General features: G+C 37.7%; 3 protein-coding genes and 1 non-coding gene across 6 annotated transcripts in view; 3 read left to right on the top strand and 1 right to left on the bottom strand.

Annotated features, from left to right (window-relative positions):
* LOC119740444 (double zinc ribbon and ankyrin repeat-containing protein 1-like) overlaps nucleotides 1-719 on the top strand; it is a 32,412-nt gene extending 31,693 nt beyond the window's left edge. For all 3 annotated transcript variants that reach the window (XM_038215758.1, XM_038215757.1, XM_038215759.1), the window contains one exon: nucleotides 313-719. In XM_038215758.1, the coding sequence (XP_038071686.1) occupies nucleotides 313-372 (60 nt within the window). In that variant the 3' untranslated portion in view covers nucleotides 373-719. The remainder of the gene's footprint in view (nucleotides 1-312) is intronic.
* Nucleotides 720-4,028: 3,309 nt separating this feature from the next.
* LOC119740944 (PRELI domain-containing protein 2-like) lies at nucleotides 4,029-7,460 on the bottom strand. The gene is made up of 6 exons (XM_038216451.1): nucleotides 7,144-7,460; nucleotides 6,935-6,992; nucleotides 6,423-6,496; nucleotides 5,769-5,929; nucleotides 4,784-4,889; nucleotides 4,029-4,508 (listed from the first exon to the last, which is right to left on the bottom strand). The coding sequence occupies exons 1-6, from the start codon at nucleotides 7,213-7,215 to the stop codon at nucleotides 4,428-4,430; spliced, it is 552 nt and encodes a 183-aa protein (XP_038072379.1). The 5' UTR covers nucleotides 7,216-7,460; the 3' UTR covers nucleotides 4,029-4,427.
* Nucleotides 5,104-5,176, top strand: Trnav-gac. Its single transcript has one exon. It is a non-coding gene; the product is annotated as a tRNA-Val (tRNA).
* Nucleotides 7,461-7,631: 171 nt separating the features above from the next.
* Nucleotides 7,632-16,468, top strand: LOC119740945 (GSK3-beta interaction protein-like). Its single transcript, XM_038216452.1, has 2 exons — nucleotides 7,632-7,949; nucleotides 14,480-16,468. Exons 1-2 carry the CDS (start codon nucleotides 7,707-7,709, stop codon nucleotides 14,687-14,689), a joined length of 453 nt encoding a protein of 150 aa, XP_038072380.1. The 5' UTR covers nucleotides 7,632-7,706; the 3' UTR covers nucleotides 14,690-16,468.
* Nucleotides 16,469-17,704: the final 1,236 nt, after the last annotated feature.

Here is a 17,704-nt window from a genome sequence, read left to right as displayed (position 1 = left end):
CCCACATTTAGAAAGTTCATGAGTAACAAAGGAGAAGAAGGGTAGGGAAAAGTAGACAATAATGGTACCCCATGACTAACCGTAATGTGAGGGTGTCTGTGTGTGGTTTTGTGTAGGCTATTCACGAGCCAAGTAGGTGCTGATTTCATTTGGTCACAAAATTACTTGGCAAAACGTTACCAGCTCAAATAATCATGTCCAGTATATTGATTGTGGTTAGATCTCGTCTATTGAGCGCATGAATTTACCAAACAAGTCGTATATCAAGTCTAATTCCAAGTCCTCTTTTTTCTTTGATTTCAATTCGCACAGGGTGACACCTCGGGAGACTACAAAAGGATCGTGGTTGCTTTGGTTGGAGGAGAAAGCTAAATGTAGTTCCTTTAAGGTAAAGCAATAACTAATCATGAGGCAACAAGCCCAGGCTACAAATTCAGGGGTGATTTGACTTTCATGGACAAGGCAAAAAAAAGTTGAGTTGGTTTAGATAAAGTTGTTCTCCCTGTGCTTTTCAACCAATTTGACTATTTTCTCTTGATGAAATTTCTGTTTGTATGATTTAGTAAAAAAAAAAAAAACCTATTTTTTTGTATTTTTTTTTTCTAATAGGGCTTTTACATTTTAAGTTGCTTTTGTGCTTCAAATTCACAAAAAGATCTGCCTGAATTTATGTCAGGCCACATAATTTGAAATTTGGAAATGTATTTATCCTCAACTAAACACAGACCTGTTGTTTTGGTTTAATGTCTTATTCAAAAGTGAATCCCTTTTTCATATCCAAAAATGTATATCTTCCAAAGTGCAACTCTAAATAGCATGAGGAGACAACTTTAAGCTATGTATTATAATTCATGGATGCTGCCAAATCTTTTGGGGAGTTTAATTCACTTAAACCTGACAAGTACATTCCTTACGTCGACTTCAAAAGGACCGAACACCACACGCCCCGTAAACATTTCTGTATATTATCGTGTTAAATACATTCCAAATCATTATCAGGGCGGTTGCCTGGGATATATACAAACCTTGATAAAAAGTGGCAAACACTTTTGTAAAAGAATGTAAAGTTGTTTAAGATTCATAATTCATGTATTGAACTCAGTGAGGTAGAGTACTTAATAAGTATGTGGCAATATGATGTTACTAGTGCAAGTGGTATTTGTCAATTGTGATCTCCCATACAGCTGTAAGGCCAAATAAAAAATTAAAAAACGTGTTTAGCGTCCCAGCCCGCTTCCTTTTTGGAGGCCGCCTCCCTTTTTTTTTTTTTTACACGAAAAAATTATAAATTTTAAAGTGACATCATTCTGACCTCTTTGTCTGTTGCATTGAGCCCATATAAAGCTGGTATGTCATTCCCGAGTCCAAGTGGCGGCCATTTAAAAAAAAAGCTGGCGGCCATCTTGAAAAATAGCCCGGTCGGGCGGCCATTTTGGAAGGGGGAAAAAAGGGTCTCCTTCCCTTTTTTCAAAAAGCAGGATGCTAAATATTTTTTTTTTTTTTTTTTTTTTTACTTGGCCTAATAGATAGGAAAGGTTTCTTTAGTACTAAAGTGAACTTGTGTGTGAACCCTAACAAAATTTGTGTTAATTCTTTAATGAGGTTTTTCAATCCTTTATTTTGAAAAGAAAGTTCATATTTTAATTTCTAAAGAGTAGAGATACTTTGAATAGAGCCTAATGATTTATTTCATATTTTGTTTGTACAGGGTGACCCACAACAATGCAACCCTGAAACATGTGCCTGTTTTCAAAAACGTGAGCTGTGAATTTTTATGTTTTGAATATCAGATTAAAGCTGAGAGTTTTCTCTTTCGAATACTGAAAAAAAAGCAGGAAAACAGCACATTGGGTTGCTAAGAAAATGCCAGTTGTGTAACGCAACTCCTTTTTTGGTCCATTCCAACGGCATTACCACAGTTAAGGGATTACACTGTACCTATCTGTGCATGAAATGCATGTATCGCATTGTGTCCTAATCCTTACAAACAAAACGGCACACAATATGGGAAGAGTACAAATTAATTTGATGTAAATACCTTTTATTTTCCACCTGAACAGGTATTTTATCCTTTTTAATTCTATTTTAAACCTTTTCAGCATCATAAATATGTCAAAATATTAAAGAAATTGCACAAATGAAAGACAATTGCACAGTGGGCTTACAGTAACATGTTTCACTGTTTGAACCACCGTTGGAAAAGATGAAAAATCACTTCTTTTACATAATTGGCATTTCCTCAGCAACCCAATGTGCTGTTTTCATGATTTTTTTCAGTATTTGAAAGAAAAAAACTCTCAGCTTGAATCTGATATCCAAAACATAAAAATTCACAGATCACGTTATTGAAAAAGGCAAACGTTGCAGGGTTGCATTTTTTGGGGTCACCCTGTATTTGCCGACTTCAACACAATTATTTCTGTGCAAATATTCTCAAACTAACTTTAGGTCGAAATTATAAGCAAAAAAATTAAGTATCCAGAAACTGTTTTTCAAAATTCAGCAAATGGGATACAATGACTTTTAAAATGTAATTATTTTTTTAGACCTGAATGATTTCTTGTCCGTAGTTGCTAATGCTCTGAAATAAGTTATAGGTATCATTGTATTCTTAATTTATTTTCTCGTATTTCCTGGAAGCTTCAACAATTTTAGCTGTAATAGTCAATAATGTCTGTACATAAAAAGAAATTGACGTATTTTATTGGGTAACAAGTATGCGATGCATTTGTTTAATGTCAGTTTGCCAAAAGCTGCCGAACAAATCATTATTATGCTTAACCGTTCACAAATCTTTGCAATTACTGTTTTCATCAGGTGTCGGGTATTTTAACTACAAAAAATTGCAATTTAGCCAAGTTATTGAGACGTCAGTTTAAATGTATGTCTTTGTAGTGCAACTGGTGTATGTCTGGGCTAAAAGTAAGTCATAGAAGTGTAATACGAGTCGTCTTTGTTGCAGTTGTTTGATAGAACAAATGCTTGCAGTTATCACAAACCTGTGGCAATTTTAGTCAATGAGTATTTTTGAAATTGATGTACAAACTTACGGGAATACATTTACAAATGTACATGCAAAAGTTTGTACATATAGTCAACTCCCATTGATTTATAGTAGTGATTTCCACAGGCGGAAAATAGCTCCTTTTCTGCCCGAGCATGTTCAATAGATTTCTTAGATGATCAAAGGAAGCTATTAAGCGCATTCATGGCTACCATTATGGAAAAGACAAATCCATGTTTACTTACCCAGAAATACAATTCAATGATACCTGCTATAATAAAGACATCATTTTGATCAATTGACCCTAAATAAAAACAAAAACGTAACAGTGAAGCAAAGATAATATCGTGTATAATTTTAGCAGAAAATGGCAGGCTTTGTACTAGCCCACCCCTGGATCGACCAAAGACCCAAACTGCAAGCTCTAAACTTGCATGGCTTGTATGACATGAAAGATCCGGATGTGAAACGATGTGTTACTTCAGGGATCTTATAATAATTGGAGTTTGACTGCAATTTAGCGAACTGTAAATAAAAGACAAGTACTGCAGACAAATAGACTACTTAAATCAATTGTCTGTTTTATTTTACATTGTTCACAAATTCTTATTGCAGTTATTCGTCTTTACACTTTATGAGAGTCTCTTCAGCTGCTTCAGTAATATTTTTTGTACAACACACAATAATTATATTTTAGTTGGAAAATGTCTTGCTTCTTGGTCCAATGGACCATGGTCACGGTGTTTGGCTCGTGTGTGATGGTACGTGGGTTCGAACCCTGCCAGGAACATGGTGTTTGTGCCCTTAGGCAAGACACTTAACTACAGTTGCCTCTCTCCACCAAGGAGTATGGATGGGTACCTATGAGGGTAGAGGGCGGAATGTGCGCTGATATCGGCTGCTGCGTGGTCTCGTGGCCTGATGAACGGGGGAATAGTAAAAGTGCTTTGAGATTGTTGATACGATAGAAAGCGCTACACATTGTATAAGCATTACATTTTTTCTTCTTGTATCCAAGTTGTTTGTAGCACGAGGTTCCCTGTCTCTAATGTTAAGCACCTCCCATAAACTTTAACTATTGTCAGATGCCCCTTCCCCCCCCCCTCTCGTTGCCTTGACATTTCACCTCTTGTTTTTTACCTCCAGAGCATCTATTAAAATCTGAGGATGTCAGAGTGAAATGAAGGTTGGAAATAAGACATTTACTGACCTTTGACCCTATTTATCCAAATGAAACAAGTTCCTGAAAGTTAAGCACACTCAGGGCCCTATGCAAGTCCTGAAATACAGGATGTCCTGCTTGTTTATATTTTCAGATAACATTTCCAGTGTTATCTCTCGGACTTCACGACATTCTTTCAAAAAAATGTTGAAGTACACTTTAACATTCCTGGGCACTTGAGGTACATGTACATGTTTCTTATCACGTGCTGGAAGAGCCAACTCGTGTAAAATTCCTCAATGATATCGATTCCGTCATCAGTTCCTCCATGATGCGAATGGCCTGGAAAATGAAAGCGTTTTATCAGGGATGAATCTTTGAAAAAATTAACAAAAATTAATTCATATACTTGTAAAAAAACAAGTAAACTACGGTATGCAACCACTCTAACAGTGCTCAATCACGCAAGTTTAATCGTGTTTTTTTAGTACCCTTGTACACATCCATTATATGACTCTTAATTAGAAAATATGAAAGAACCTGCTTTACATGAAATGTCATATATTCAAAGTTCTTTTTACTTATCAACTCATGACAAACTGTTTCGTAAAACCAACCTTGAGTCCACCTTTGTTGGCAAAGCCTTGAAGAAACATCTCAATCATTCCGCCAAAGACTCCAAATCCTTTGATGTGGAGGCCTCCCGTTTGCTTCAGCTTGGTCCTATGAATTAAAAAAAAAAAGGTTGTGAGTTGAAAAATTGTGATCGGATCCCACAAAATGAGTCTTCTGGACAATTTCTCACTATTAGTTTTTCACATTGAGCAGAAGGCGCATATCTTCTCCAGCTTTTGAATTCTCACTCTCTGGTTAACAATATTGTTCCTGTTGATTTCCATTGTTTTCAAATGAACCACAAAGGTTACCGCAAACATAGGGCTAGATAGCTCAGTCGGTAGAGCACCGGAATGACAATCCGGAGGTCGCAGGTTCAAGCCCCACTCCAGTCAATTTCTTTGTTCAACTTTTCAAAATTGATTTCCATTGTGTTGGGTTCTGTCAAAAGGTCTTTCTCTCAGAAGAAGCCATGGCAACTTATGACTCTTTCTGTTGGGTTGGGTCACAAATATAGACATGTTCACAGGATTTTCTGAAGGATCACGCGTGACACTGCAAGTCCAATTTTGTCAATGACTACTGTTTCAAATGGGCTGCGACAAAGTCATTCCTTTGTCATTGTTCATGCCCAGTATGACTTGTGACTGGAGTTGACTTTTGACACACTTGCGGTCAACTCTTTTCAACAATTGTTTGATATTTAGCTGTGTGAAACACATTTTCTTGGTCAAACTTTTTCAGAGATATGTCCAACAAACTCCATTTGCTTGTAATAACTTAATCCTGCAGTGTTGTATTTGAATGTGCGATGAGCCGATCACAAGGAGCGGGGCATGAACAATAAGAATGGAATGCTTTCGTTACAGTTCCTTTGAATAACTTTTTGACTTGACTTAAGACTGAAGGAGTTGTGATTGACTCATACTGGCTTGTGATGGACTCGACTTCCACACTAACATCCTACATCTTATCTTCTCATCATACCAGTTTGTATTCTCAGAGCAAATGCTATATTCAGACTCCTCCCAGGCATCTGCGTATTTGTTCCATGTAAGACTCCGGCTCTTGACAGTGAGACGCTTGCCTCTGCGGTCGTGCCATGTCTCTTCTTCCAGATACACTGCATCCTCATTCAGTAGCTGGATCTGAAATGTCAAAAATATATAACCCTTCATTTCAATTTTTAACTGAGAATAGGGTTTCTTTTAGTGAAATAAACAAACTTCAAGGAAAACAAAACTCAAAGCTAAAGATAATCACAACAGTTTGACACTGCATAAATTGCATAAGAACCAGTGGTTTTGAGTCTCACTTTTGAGGGTTAATATAAAAAGAAAACGGAAAACAATTTTCCAGTGTCAAAATTTGTAATTTTATGATTTTTTTGGGCATGTGGCCGGGAGTTTTTTTTGGTTCGAATGAGGTCCCTTGAACGATGAGGAACAAATAAAAAATTTTGGAGTGATTGGAAAAGCCCAGAATGACTTTTGAACTGCCCCATTCAACAGGATCAGCGGTGAAAGGCGAGGGAAGCACACTCATAATATGAGTGCCAACCTGATTCCCCATAATTTTGAAAACCGTTGCATATTAACCCTCGCATTTTTGCTGGACCACTGCATAGAGAATGGATTTTACCTTTCTGAAAATGGACGGTAGTATGTTTTTACACGTGGCTACTCGTCGTTTGTATTCCACACCACTTTCTCTATCTGTGGGAAAACAATACATATGCACTGACAATGTTACAATCTTTGTATCAGTTTTGGAATTTTTCTTCTCAAGAATTAAAGTAAATTGTACTCTTGCACCAGTAGCCAAACAAATGTGTTAAGGGGAAAAATTGTACAAAAAATCCGAACTAAGATTGGTCAAGTCTATTTGAAAACAATATTTTCAAAAAAAAGTTTAAAAAACTGGGGAGGTCAGGGACAGGGTTTTGAGGAAAGGAGTGAGTTTTTTTTTGTTAGGGTGAAGGTTTCTTTTCAAAGGAAGGCAAAATGTCACATTCATTAAATTGGATGATCAGTTCATTGAATTGTTGCAGTTTTACCACCACTGACCACTTCAATTAATTAATTTTATAATTAGCGACGTGGCCTACAAATTAATATTATCCCTGTCCCTATTAATATTATCCAATATCTTACCTATTCGTTCTTCCACTGTTTTCATTCCAATGACATTTTGTTCTTTGTTGGTAGGATACTACAAAAAGCAAACAAACAAATTTGACTTCAGTCAATGCATAGGCAAAGATATCCCTTTACATAAACTCTGGTAATAGAAAATTCTGGTATTTTAGTGAGATCACACGAACTAACATGGGAGAAAACTTGACATGCTTATATTTTCTTACCTTTGTAAAATGTGTCCTAACAACCAGATCGAATGGAAACTTGTAAACATGATTAATAATTACTTCAAACATAGTCCCGAAATATGCAGCACACAACAATGGCCTGGGAAGCAGATGCTAGATGAACGTCTTTTGTCTAATTCTGCTCACTTTAAGGTCGCCACAAAAATTCTAGTGAAATACAACGCACAATGGATTGCGATCCATTCTGTACGTAGGATGCACCTGAGCACCTTTCACTGAAGACCAAGTATTATTGAACTGCTGTGCGAAACGTGTGTAGATGCAGGCAAATTTTAAGTTACGTAACAACAAAACACGAGTTACATAATCAGCTCAGATAATCCGACCCCGCAAAACATGATGCAAGGATCTCTTTGCTTCCCATACATGGATATTGTCTTTCCGGTTCCAAGACACATCCGATGCTATTAAGTAAGGAGAAAATAAACAAAAAGGTTGCTTAATTTAAAGTGAAACACCAGTCCTGAGCACTGAACAAAAATGAGTAAAAAACGTGCGCCGTCGAGCCCACTCTACGAGAACTATTGAGGGCGCTGTTCATGTGTTGCAAATTTCGCGCAATGCAAAACATGGCAGACGACGCGACGGACGTGTCTACCCCCGACTCCGACGTGAAACTTCTGAAAATTGAAGCGAAGTCTGCAGTGAACGAGGTGAAATTTGCCGTGAAACATGTGGAGATATCAGAGAAGCTTTCCAACACAGACGAACAGGCGTACCTGAATGTGAAGACTAAAGAAGGGGACGAGTTTTGTGTGGAGTTGACGGTGCAAGGTTTCCGGGTAAGTTCACGCACGCTCGAGTTCCACGTGTTGTCAACGTTCATTGGCGCTTTGGCGGGATGGCGATCGTGTAATCTGGTTGCGGGCCCGGTTCCCTACAATAAGGGGACCTAAATTAAATTACTTGACTTACCAAACTAGTTGGCGACATTAAGAACATGCAGGTATGTCATAGATAGAGGGCAGGGTTTGGAATTTTTGAGGGAAACTTGGGGGTAAAATAAAGATTACAACAACAAAACGCAACATGGAAATAAGGATGGCAAGGATGGTGATCACAGTGATGTAGGCCTACTGATACCGTGCAAGGCGTGCTAAATCACATGGCACCAACCGTAATCCTCGTACGAAAATAATTATTTCTACCCCAAGAAACTGTCCCAAATTACAAAAAAAAGGTGTCATTATTAGAATTGAGAGAAATCTGTTTTAGGTTTATTCACGGAGCTACATGTATAGCTCCATGGTTTAATATAAAAACACGATTGATTGACTCTAATTTGATCGAAACTTAAGAGGGGCCCTATGCTACATGATCGCCATTGAAGTATGGCTAACACTTTCTGAATGGAAGTTTTTTTCAGGCTGAATTATTTTGAGGCTGCCAAACAACCTCACAATTTGTGCAGTATACGTTAACAACTGAAGTCCCGCAAATAGAGTGAAGCTGGTGTTGCGATAAATTGTCACATTTTTAAGAGTAGGTAATCTTATTTAGAGAAATGAAAAAAATCTTTGTGAATTTTAAAAGTAAACAAAACAGTGCAGAATATACAGAGTGTAGTTGTGTGTGGAAATACAAGTAATGAATGTTCCAGTAAAAACAGAAAATACTGCCATCTGTTTTTGGCATTGTAGTCCCTTTAATTATAGAGAAAGGGCCAACACAGGAAATGAAGCTCTGCAATATCAGTAACTAGACACTGATGAATGCAGCATGGGAGTAGGAAGTATGTAGCAACGGATGCAGTTGTTTTCTCAGAAATGTGCACATGCTTACAACATTTCCTTTACAATGTAATGATGCGGTAATAATATGGGATTAACTACATGTGGTCACTGCAACAAAAACATCTGTTCTCTGTAATTTGACTGGAACATAGAGTAACACATCAAGATAAGTAGGCCTAAACCATAAAGTCATATATATTTTTTTTAAAGGAAGTGGTAGGCCCTTTTTTTCCCCTCCAAAATGGCGCCCGACCGGGCCATTTTTCAAAATGGTCGCCATTTTTTTTTTAAATGGCCGCCATTGGACTCGGGAAATGACATACCAGCATTATATGGGCTAGATGCAACAGACAAAGAGGCCAAAATGATGTCACTGTTTAAAATTTATCATTTTTTTCGGTTATTAAAATAAAAAAAAAGGGGAAAAAAAGGAGGTGGCCTCCAAAACACAAGCGGGCGGGGACGATAAACATGTTTTTTTTATATGGCCTGATATTCCTTTTTTTTCATAACTACTGTTTGATAAGTCACAGACAGTCAATAATTTGTTCCACTTCCCCTGCCATGCACTTTTATACTGACCAGTAAAAACAGTCAGATCACATTCGTGTTGACACTGTGACTAAATTCCATCAGCAGACAAAAGAGGTAACTGGTAGGTACAGCTGGCCTATCAATCACCTCCAGTCAAAGCATGGAAATCAAATTAACAAGGGAATTCTTAACTGTTAAAAACAGTCACTGAATTTGTCCATCAGAGAGGGAGGGTTACTTATACACGTACATGTAGCTGAATGAGGATTGTAATATTTCAGAATCTGTTTAGTAAAATATAGTTATGGTTCACTCAAAGAAAAGGAATGTGCCATCCCAACTACATTGTTGTTGTACAGTCTCACCGATATTTATGGTTAATGTTCATTGGCGTGTCCACATCACAATTGCCTGTGAAGAGATGCACTCCAGAGGCGACTTTTAGGGAGTGGGAAAGTACAATAAAGCTTGTAGGAGCTTTTGAGGGGACGCATCACTTGGTGTTTTCCAAGCAAATACTGCATTCCGCGCCCCTTTGTTCAAACTATTGACATGTCTGATAGGGATCTGATTTATGTGGGGTATTGGTTAATAAATGAATGAGCAAACACCAGTCTGAAGTTTTCGGGTTTTGTAGGGCAGAAGTTCATTTCGGTATTTAGACAGGAGTTCAGGAAAAGTAGGGCAAAACATCAATTTTTGTGAAAAGATTGAAAAGAAAATGTTCATTTAAAAAAAAATAATAACCTGGACTGTACATGTGTACACACTGATGATTTACTTGGATTTGATACAGTATATAGAAACAAAAGAATTTTTTTTAATTAAAACATTCCTAACCACATCAGTTAACTTTGATCTGTAAGCATCTCTTAAATGATCTGATTTTGTTTTCTTCTCCAGTTAGTTATAAATAATTTTCATCACCCTCCAGCTCAGTATATCCAAGACGTGCCTAAAACCTTGAGCCACCAATAAGTAAGAATCAAAAATGGTACTTGTCAGTTCGTTTATAAATATGTGATTTCATCACTTAAAAAGAATGAAAATGTTGTTTGGAAATCACTTTTTTTTTTGCTGCATTTTTCCAGAGATACATGTAAAAGCCACCCCTGTATGATAAAACATTGACAAAATGTACAGTGAATGTGCACACCCTGTGCAATGCTTAAAATGTATGCTTCCCAAAATGTGGTTTTTTTGTTTTTCCATGAAACCAGCTATTTTTTAATTAGCACACTCAGTCAGCTTTGTTGTTGCACCTGTCGCAAGTATCATTATTGCAGAGCTCTGACATGTATTTCTTCTTTTGCATTCAATTTTGCTGTAGATCAATTGATCCGTGACTGTCAATGGACGAGACCAAGTCTAGAATTTGAAGGGAATGTCATGTGAAAATCATTGCCATTGGGGAACATATTTTATAGTGATTTGAGTTTCAAATGATGGCGCATGGATTTGTTGAACACATGTTCTTGATTATTGCTTTTCTGGCAGCGATCCACTCTGCACATGAATACATTTTTTGGTATGCACATTTTTCAAGTACTTGAACATGTCTGTTTTACAAGGTTGTGTTTAAAGGAAAGGATGTACAATTTTAGTAAGTGAATATCAGACAGTGACATTTTGTGATAATTTTTTAATTAGTGTATAATTGTTATGTTATGGCTTGCCTTCGAGCGTATCTCATTTATGAAAACAATTCTAAATTCTTGTCAAAGTATGCAATTGCATAGATGACAGTACTTAAAGGGAATGTACAATAACATCATTGGCTTTTGCTGTAATTTTCAGAAATGAAATATTTAAGGGGTTAGTATAATAGATCAAATATTGTTTAACTGACATGTTTGAAGTTTTGTGTTCGAAAATGCTTGAAAAACCAAGAAAAACAAAAATGTTTAAGTAGTCTGGTTCCCTGACTCCACTAAAGATAAAATGGATCAATTTATAGATGTCAGAAAATTGTAAGGTAAGGGAACCAGTCCAGCTGGCCTGCACCCGTTCAAGAACATGTAACCAATAGCAAACAAAATTTGGACTGAAAAAATTGTAAATTTGGAGCTGTAGTTGAAAAATAGTTAGGTTTTTCCAACGGTGGTCGGCCGACCATCGTTGGAAATGAATACAAAAATACCATTTTCTTGAAAATGACTTCACACCAGGTGCCATAATTTTACAGGATGCTTTAGACTGTCATTTGCCAACATCTTTGTAAGGTATTTCGTAAAAACTTGGTAGTTTTATTTTTCGATGTTTGCAAATGTTGTATATTCCCTTTAAGCCTTTCCTCAGTATGTATGGATTGATTGTCCCCCTAGAGTTTTGGTTATTCAGAGAGTGGATCATTAATTCAACCAGAGGTACATTAAATATTTTGCACTGGTATGTAGATAGAGTGTGGTCCATTTATTACTTTCCTGTCCGGACTGATAGCTCATCTCGTGAGATACATCCTATGTGCTGAGTTTGTTGATATCTGTGGCTAGTCTTGATGTTGAGGGATGACTTTGTGTGTCGGAAGGATGGATAATTCAACATCTGGGACAGGAATTAATCACCATAGGTCAGGAGGGAGTCTAGCTGATGAATAGTCAGCTTCTGTATGTGTGTAAGTTCTGTCAGGGGAGGGTTGAGTGAACGTTGAATGATCGTGCAATTGACTACTCTCTCTGTGTGACCAGAATACACTGTGCATGCTAAGTGAAATTTATGCTTAAAGCTATAGTCCATCATTTGCAGCCATCCGAAATGTAACTGGCATAATTATTGTTGAAAAACAAACTTGGTTGAAAGATAGTAAGGGAACTAAACTCCCTGTGAAATTATTCTTTCTGGGAAGCTGTCATTTTGAAGTAATCAACGAAAGAAGGCATTTCCAACAGTGATTCTTAAGAAGCACCGTTGGAAAATTTAAATTAGTAGTTCGTTTTGTTATTCAGCGCAGCGCGCATAAGTATTGGAACGACGCACACGCGCGCGCGGTTGTTATAATTCGTCGGATCAGTGCGCGACGTCGTGTATAGCTGCAATTCAAAACAATTCAAAACATGATTCAGTAACATTTGATTTGAAATTGAGATCTTAGAATGCTGTTTTTCTCGGAATGTACAGCTGAAGCTTAGCTGAAACTTCATCAGGTTAGTTGCTCAGTATCCTTCATTAGATTTTGAACTCTTTTGTTGCTTCAAACGAACAAAATGCACAAATTACAAATGATGGACTGTAGCTTTAAAAGATACGTGTACCATTGATGCTATTTCAAGTTTCAGTCTGACTTTTTTTTGGATGTTTTCTTAGCGATTTAAAATTTGTTCACTTTTTATTGAGACATGGAATGAAAAAAATGGCAATGTTTAGTTAAATGGAAATATTGCTTTGCAAATTTCAAATTATTCGTGTCCCAGGAATAATTCAATTCTCGCAGGGTAGACTGGCTCCTGTCTCTGTAAGAATTGATAATGTACAAGGATTTCATTGCACCCCCTTGCCCCCCCCCCCAGAAGTACAGAGCTTGTGATAGTGTACAGCCAGAGGCATTCGGCTAAGCAATGGTCAACAGACTCGGACAAGTCTACAGTGCCAGATGATGAGAGAAGTATTCTCCACTTGACATACCAACTGCAATCTTACTGATAATTGAAATGAGGTCTGGTGACAGACTACAGTACCTTCCAACTCACACCAGCCAAATCATCTGCGTATCTCCATGGAGCAAGGAAAACGTTTTCCTTGCTCCATGGTATCTCCTACCAGTGCATCCCCCACTATGCCTGCTGTGATGACAGACGCACACAGTTCTTATCACGTTTCGCTCTGCCAATTCGTACTGACAGGTCACATGTGTGCCTGCTGAATATTTGCTGTTACAACAATCATCAAATGTCATCACTGTGTTTGGAGATCAACATTAGGACATTGACTTCAAAATTAGGAGAGATTTATTGTATAGACTGTTTTATCTTGTTTGGTTTGGGTTGTAGTATTGGTTGAGATATTGTCTTTAAGTGTATTGAATTTCACATTTTCAGTGCCCGTTGAAATATGTAGTACTCGAAAATTGAATGAAAAAATGACATAGGCTACATTTGTACATCAGTACAGTTTTTTGTAAACAGTTACATCTCGTGCAATTTGGGTTTTGTGTTGCTTTAGAAATACAAACATTTAATGACTTGTAGTGAGCATTGAAACAATTACACTGGATAAAAAAACACTATCATTGTAGTTTGCAATTAAGGTTTTGTTTTGCTCTACTAGAGTCTAGAAATTATCCTTAATTGTCTAAGTTCTGTATTTAATCTTACATTGTCATTATTTGTTGTGCACATTCAGACAATCACAACTGATAAAAACGCACTTTAATAATGTTGCTCTACAGCTTAAAATGTCACCACTGGCATTTTTGGTTAAAAACGTTTTTTTGTAGACTGTGCTTAAACACTGCAGAGCCATTGTACACGTTGCGCATTATTGTTCCTCCCTTGTCAATTAAAATGCATTGGTAGTGCCTGAGCTCATGTTTTATTCTTTAATACTACAAAAACCACATCACGGTCCGCTTCCTTGAATCCCATCAGACAGAATTATGCTAATGACCAGATGACAAGTGGCATTTGATTAAATTCAATTCTTATGCTGACATATCAGCCCTGTGAAAATGTTGGAGATAAAACAATTGTTTCCTTAGTTTAGTGTATTTTGTCGCCCCATGGTGAAATGTGGTTGGCCAAACCTGCTTCATTAGTGACTACAATAAAACAAAAACACATACAGCAAAGGTATATCATTAAATCAAGAAAAAGAAAAAAATTCATGTGACACTCTTCACTTAAACATGAAAAGAAAACTAGAAATATTACACAAAGTTAAACAATCACACAGTAAGGTTGACCTATAACGTCATTCAATTCTTCCCCATTTTCACAAAGAACCAGTTTCACATCCCTTACCAAACTCTAATCTTTTTGTTTCAACAGCAACAAATTGATTACAAGAGTTGAATATATTGAATTGTATTTCTACTCATTTTTTCCCCTCAGATTGTTGGCACCTCATTTGATCGCATTGACGACAGCGATGAGTCCACATACTACGAGACCATCTATGCCCTCCTGGACAAGCACAGTCCCCAGTATAGACTCACGTTTGGAGAGACCCTGGCCGACAAACTCCAACTGCTTCAGACGGAACGAGAAGATCCTCAAGAGGATGGAGAAGAGAACTTGAAAGATGTAAATAGAACGCAATGATGTTCAGCCATCGATGGACTCCCTGCGTGAGCGTGGTGCTTTGTCACCAATTGAGAGGGCACCAGTGGGAGGGACACACTGAGTGTGCGCACTGGTTCGCATGCCTACGGCGTGAAGCACCCAGGATGAATGTTATTTGAAATTTGCACAAACCTGCTTTCAGAGTCCTCGCGGTGGTCTCCCCCAACTTCTGCTGTGTTACTGTTGAGGGGCACTTGTACATCACGGAGCTCATAACGTCCTTAGGCCTAGCCCCACCGATGTGGAGACATCAGATGAGTATGTTTCATTTCAAGGAACAGCTATCATTTCTAGGCTGGTAAACTCCAGCTTCTTTAAGACGGAACAAGATCATCTTCAGAAAGGAATGGAGGAGAACTATGTAAAATAGAAATCATCACAACCTCTCTTGTTTTAGTTATTGAGAGATAGTTTGGAGAGAGACTTTCATTTATTTGCAGGTAAACTCCAACTTCTCCAGAATGAACAGGAAGATCAACAGAAGGATCGTGGAGTAGAACTTAAAGGCTGTAAATAGGAGCAAGTGATCTTCATTTTTTGTCAACCCATCAAATTCCTGTAGCCCTCCAACATGGAGCGATACATCGAAAGAAGACACCATCATTCCTTGACTGGTAAACTCAAGCTTCTTCAGACTAAACTTGTAGACCAACAGGAGGAGGTGCAGCAGAATTTTTTCAAACTGTAAACAAAATACATGTATGTTGATATTCAACCAGCCATACTCCCTAAGAGATGAAGGATTGCTCTGCACTGAAATTCCTTACTTAACCATTGACTCGGTACTGGATAGTGACAACCCTTCTTCTGCACTTCATGTGCTGCAAAATCATTGTAGCCCATAGAGTTTATAGCACCAACACTTCAAATTCCTTTGAAGTAATCTGTGGAGTATGGATAACACTTGAAATCCTTGCGCAATTTTTTAGTGAGGTTAATTTAAGTTCAGGGCAAGCGCTAATATTTGGTCATGCTTCACTACTCTCCACAGTGCTATTTTTTTGTCCAGTGACTCTCTGTCACAGTTACTTGAACACTTCCTCACATCCCTTCACATGAAACTGACCTGCAGGGTTTTAAAAGGTTTTACATACTGCTCTGAATATTGACTTCCCACTAGGAGGGTACATGTTCAATATTCTAGCTACCACAATGTACATGTACTAGACTTGATCAGAAATCCAGCAGATAATCCGACATATCTTGTGGCCTGGTTTGGTACACTCCTACATGTAATCATCTGCCACAGAGATTACTATTGCCACTCGTTTCTGAGGGCAGAGTTTTCCCACCGTGTGGCTCTGTGGCTTATTATACTGTACCAGCTTCTGCTAGTATAGCTTGCCTTTAGTCACTGGGTAGAGTTGAATGCTTCATTTAATTTCAATGAGCCAGAACATATCAGCTGGGCCAATTTTCAGAGAGTGACCGAGTAGAAAATGTTGCATTCTGAATGTGTACATGTATTGTGCTGACTTGTTTGTCATTTGTGAATCAATCACAAGTATGTGCATTGAATATAAGATATTGACTGGAGCGGGGCTTGAACCTGCAACCCCCGGATTACTGTTCAAGCTCTCTACCAACTGAGCTGTCATTACAATTGTTCAGACACAAACTGCAAAGGGAAACTGACTCGGTGCATTATAATAATTGTAAAGTTGAACCTGCGACCTCCAGATTTTCGGTGCTATGCATTCTCTTTTGCTTAAAAGCGCATTGAAATTGACCTAAGATTATACATTGTAGGTTTGTGATAATTGCTGAGTTGATGTGTTATTTCATTTTTGTTGTTTTTGTCGTTGTCTTATTATTCACCAAATGTATTTATCAAGAAGAAAAAACATATATGGGCAAGCAGCACTATACATTTTTTCCTGAAATACTCTGGACTCTGATACAGGCTTTCTTATAAGTTGTTACTAGCTTAAAATACAGTACATGTACATATAGTCTGTTCAAATCATGTATTATTTACAGTACATGTATACTGTGGAACTATTTTCATACTGACCTTGCGTGGTAAGCTACATGTAACTGATCATCCCTAATAGTCCTGAATCCTCAAATTTCAATATGATTTTGCACACCCCCTAGGGAGTTAGGGTTAACCATTCTCAAGAAAGTATTTTGGAAAGATGAGGTATAGCAAAAGCGCAGTGATGATCGTTTCTGAGAAGAGTTGTTTTGAACACGATTTTTGGTCCGTGTAATCGTATTGCTTCAAGCAATCCGGCAGCTTACCCGAACTATAACACCTTCCCTCATCGCTTTACAAATCCCCTGGGACAGCAGGTCCTGCGTAATTTCCCTCGAAGATAGCTTTGCTAATAGGGTTTCAAAGTACCAAACAGTGCAAAGCTTGCACTGGCAACAATTCTACCTTTTTGGTTAGAATGTCGTACTGTTCGTGATTGTTGTCGACTGCAGTGTTATCTATTGGCAGCGAGGGGAATAGCCCCATAAATGTGGCCAATTTACTGGACTACCTCCGTAAATAAAGGCCACACTTCCACCGTGTACAAAAAACATGTCGAACTTTGCCAATTTTGATTTTCACATTTAGGCTTAGTTTGTAGTTAATTTTTGCCTTAGAAGCATACTCACCCTCCTTATAGGCTAATCAGAAAGTGCTGCCTTTTTCAGATGTCTATTTTTCGTGAAATTTTCAGATTCGTTTGCACACGTTTGCGTATCAAAATTTCAACATTGAAATTTCACGAAAATTAGACATCTGAAAAAGGCAGCACTTTCTGATTAGCCTATACAGAGGGTGAGTATGTTTCTAAAGCAAAAATAAACTACAAACTAAGCCTAAATGTGAAAATCAAAATTTGACAAAGTTCGACATGTTTTTGTAGAAGGTGGAAGTGTGGCCTTTATTTACGGCGGTATTCCAGTAAATTGGCCACATTTATGGGGCTACGAGGGGAAGTGCATTTATATCAAGATGCCCGATCGAGACGTCGACGATTCTAACTTGAACGCTCATGG

Source organism: Patiria miniata, unplaced genomic scaffold (assembly GCF_015706575.1).
Source record: "Patiria miniata isolate m_02_andy unplaced genomic scaffold, ASM1570657v1 HiC_scaffold_5, whole genome shotgun sequence".
Lineage (NCBI taxonomy): Eukaryota > Metazoa > Echinodermata > Asteroidea > Valvatida > Asterinidae > Patiria > Patiria miniata.
Note: the sequence above shows the minus strand (reverse complement) of the source record. Positions and strands in the feature narration are given on the sequence as shown.